Source organism: Eptatretus burgeri, chromosome 7 (assembly GCF_056783735.1).
Source record: "Eptatretus burgeri isolate ZD-2024b chromosome 7, Ebu_testis_v1, whole genome shotgun sequence".
NCBI lineage: Eukaryota > Metazoa > Chordata > Myxini > Myxiniformes > Myxinidae > Eptatretus > Eptatretus burgeri.
In genome coordinates, this window is record NC_140967.1 from 93,491,094 (window position 1) to 93,495,044 (window position 3,951).

General features: G+C 44.6%; 1 protein-coding gene across 10 annotated transcripts in view; it reads left to right on the forward strand.

The window, feature by feature from the left end:
* LOC147023816 (F-box only protein 46-like) overlaps positions 1–3,494 on the forward strand; it is a 137,310-nt gene extending 133,816 nt beyond the window's left edge. For 9 of the 10 annotated variants that reach the window (XM_085889628.1, XM_085889631.1, XM_085889624.1 and 6 more), the window contains exon 3: positions 500–3,494. In XM_085889628.1, the coding sequence (XP_085745754.1) occupies positions 500–2,498 (1,999 nt within the window). In that variant the 3' untranslated portion in view covers positions 2,499–3,494. The remainder of the gene's footprint in view (positions 1–499) is intronic. The other variant, XM_085889632.1, reaches the window with a different exon arrangement.
* Positions 3,495–3,951: the final 457 nt, after the last annotated feature.

Consider the following 3,951-nt stretch of genomic DNA (forward strand, 5'->3'; position numbering starts at 1 on the left):
TTTAACAAAATTTCGATTTGTTTTTTTTGCATTTCTTCATGTTTGAAGTGATTTGCAACCCCTCCCCCCCACCCTCCCCAAATGTTGGAGAAAAGAACTACAACTCTGTCAGCACTGTTGACATCATATTTAATGAATAAGATATAAGGTTCACTTGAGTGACCCAGCAGTATTGGCGGCGGAGGTTTTGCACTCTCCCGAGTGCTCCCCCTCTAGTTATGAAACTGCGACAGCATGGACCCTTTAGAATGAAGCGTGATTGACAGATGCTTCTCCTTTTAATAATAGATTGTTGCATCCTCATGCAAGTCATCACTTATACTATTGACCCAATTTGTGTTGTACTCATTTGGGTAAGCACATTGCAAGCTTTTGTGAGAATTGCATGAACATTGTTTATTGCAATACATTGTGTACTGAAATTGTGGTTTCATGCTTTATCAACTACACATTTCCCTTGTCTTTTTCCCTTCCTTTTTTTCTTTGTTTCCCGCCCCAGCAGCAGTTTAAACATGCAGTTGAAACCATATTGCAACACCCATGGCAAGCCTTCCCCCTCTGCGCAGCTCTTTGAACGGGCAAAACGCTACTTCCGCTCTGCACAATCTACCATGGCTGCAGGATTTGGCAGCAGAGTTGTCTGGGGAGCCGTTGGTGGGCCAGTTGTGGATACCATTGCCACCACTGTCACCGAAGGTCGTGCACGTGCCTGCCGTACCTGTGGCTCGAAGGCGAGTCGAGCTAAAACAGGTACGGTCCGAGAAGGGGACAACTGCAGTGAGCAAAGGGCCGCATCTTGTCCAGTGTGTTTCAATGTTGAGGAACCACGGCTTCATTTGGAAATCTTGTCTGTGATCAAGCCAGGGAATACACGTGAGAAGATAGCATTCTTCATCCGCAATCAGTGCAGTGCTTTGAATGGACAACTCAAGGTTAAAAGCCCTTGGGAACAGGGATGTGGAAAGGCAAAGCGGCGTCGTAAATCACTGGATACTGAAAAGGAAACTAGTTCAGAAGCTGAGGAGGAGGTCAAAAGTTGTGGAATGCAACCGACTGGGTTCAAGCTTCATGTGGAATATTCTGTGCCGGAAGAGGCAAGCACCAACGAGAATGTTGTGCAGGAGAGTGATATGTTGAGCGTTCTGCAGAAAGTCGCCATTCTGGAGGGTAGAAAAGCTGGGGAAGAATCTGGAAGAGTTCCAGCTAATGGAAGCCAGGAAGTAGATTCTGAGTCCAATTCGCCAACAATAGGTGCAATGAGATTGAACCGTGCTAATAGCGAAATGTCAGAATCTGTGCGGGTCACAGAAGTCATTGCTCGCCTGGAGTTCGAAAGCCTTCGGCATGCCCGGGATTCCACTTTGCCTTCTGCCTGTAGTCTTTCTCGCAACAGTAGTCTCAGGCGTTCCTTTCGCAAGATTTACATCTCAGCTGCAGAAACCTCATCAAACCCTTCAGATGTACCTCCAGCACCCCTTCCACCCTCACGTAACTCGACATCTTCCTCTTTTCCAGTGCCATCTTCCATTAAGCCACAGACTTATTCCACGCCGTTGCCACAATGTACTTTGTATGCAAAATACCCCCCACCTCCCCCTGCCCCACCAGCACCAGAAATGCGTGTCCACTTGCGATATCTAACCCGTGAAAATTTCAGAGATGCCAGTGGATCTCGACTATCAGTTCAGAACGCCGAGGAATTTGTGGATACAAACAACGGTGTGCAATGCTGTGCTTCAAGTTCAATGCTCGCGGAATACCGTCAGCCTTCGACAGATCATTTGCATCACAAAGGTTGCACCAGGACGGTGTGTAATGTGAACAAAATTAAGAGAATGCCATCACATCTTCATGCCAACAGCAGCATGAGCATTGAACTATGCAGCCAAGATGTTTCTGATGCCGAAATTCCAGGCCGTCTTTTTCTTTTTAGTTGCCTTCCGAGCATCGAGGGACTGGAAAACGCCTTTCCATGTCCAAAGCCATCTCATTGTCAAGAACAAACACCAAAATTGGTCACAAAGTTTAAGCGTTCTGTGTCCCACGAGTTTCTCGAGATGCGCTTCCGTATTCAGCAGCTCCTCGAACCGCGTCAATACATGCTCTCCTTACCAGATCACGTGCTTGCACAGGTGTTCGGCTACCTGCCCACAAAGTGCCTTGCCGCCCTGAAGTGCACGTGCCGTGATTTCAAGTGGCTTATTGAGGCCTACGATATCCGTGCAACGGACTCTCGCTGGAGCAATGATCCACGGTATAGCGATGATCCCTGCAAGCAGTGCCGGCGTAAGTACCAAAGGGGAGACGTGTCACTATGCCGTTGGCATCCCAAACCCTTTCATCAGGACCTTTTGTATGGACGCTCTTACTGGATGTGCTGTCGCCGAGCAGAAAGAGATGCACCGGGCTGTCGCGTCGGGCTGCACGATAACAACTGGGTACAGCCGAGTGAGCGGCTCCAGCAAATTCGGCGTTTCTCTTCTCAGGAACTGTGTTGATGCCTGTGCTTGGGCAATACGCTGAAGATGAATTTCATGAAAAGGAGCCGAGCATCCGACTTATCTTTGATTTTTATTTTTCCATCAGGAATGGAACTTTTCTGGTAACCTTTTCTCCTGCCTCTTTTGTATCATCATTTCTGTTCTCATCCATACTTGCTTCTTTTAAAAAAAAAAAATATATATATATATATATATATATATTATCGGGTCAATCAGTTCGACAGAATCTTTAAATTAAACAGTATGAGAACGTTATTTTCCACTCCCACCATTATACTTTTTAAGTCTTCCCACACAGACAAGGTGGCATAGCCATCCCTAGTGGATTGGTGTTGACATTTTGTCAATACCCCGACCTCACTGAAAGATTAAAAATAAAACCTTAGTTTTGTCAAAATTATTTTAAATTATTTGCTTTTTGTCCTCCTCTTTGTTTATTCAGCGCTACTGATGTCATCGAAGTGAACCATTGCATCGTGGAGTAAATTTTTATTTTTCATCGCCCAACAGCTGTACTCACCCACCAATGTGTCTTTGTGCTGCCACTTGCAATGTTTCAAAATTTCTGCAGTTTTACAGGAGTGCATCTTACTGCTGCTGCTGCTGCTGCTGCTGCTGCTGCTGCTGTTGTTGTTGTGCTTTGCCAGGTGCTTGTACACAGCCTTTGTAATAAAATAAAAATGCCATTGTGGCTCTGTTAGAGAGTGCTTCAAACTGTGAATATTGGGCAGTGGCCATCTTCCCTGCACCTCATTGCTCAACTGGAGATGTCTGCTATGGGTCGGACGGTGTAACATGAAGAGGTTGCCATGAAAAGCTCTACTTTCTGGTGATGCTGGATGGGTTGGCGCTAGTATTCGCCATGGTCTGAATTAAAATGAAAATGTACAAGAAATTCATACGTGGTGAACTGTTTGAGTGTTTGTGTTTATGCGCATGGCTTTGCCCTTAAATATCTATCTATTCAATAAATCTTAAATATTGTTATTTGCATTTTCCTTCGTATTGGTTCTTCTTGGATCTTAACACAGTATCACGGTCTCCCCATATCAAAGTGAAGGGGGTTTTGGGAAGGTATTTGGACACGCTTGGTTTGACTTATTTAAATATACATTTGATTTGTAGATGTACTGTCTGAACAAGCACGTACATGGTCACTCATTTCGAGAATGTCATTCATTTCATTTCAAAACTCATTGCATCGCTTGCATTCCTGTCTCATACAAACCTGTGACCATTCCCCACACTTCTCTTGAAATATTTTCTGCTCTTTTATTCAACTTCCCTGTTTGCTTATTCTGGCTTTCTCTGATGAAGCAAATGCTTCTGACTTGATACTTGTAAAGGTAATTAAATAGTTTTCAGTCGAAACTCGTAAATTGAGTTTCAAACGAGGTGCGTTTTACTTGTTTTGCGTCGCTTGATTTGTTTATCTATCCGTTAGTAGGAT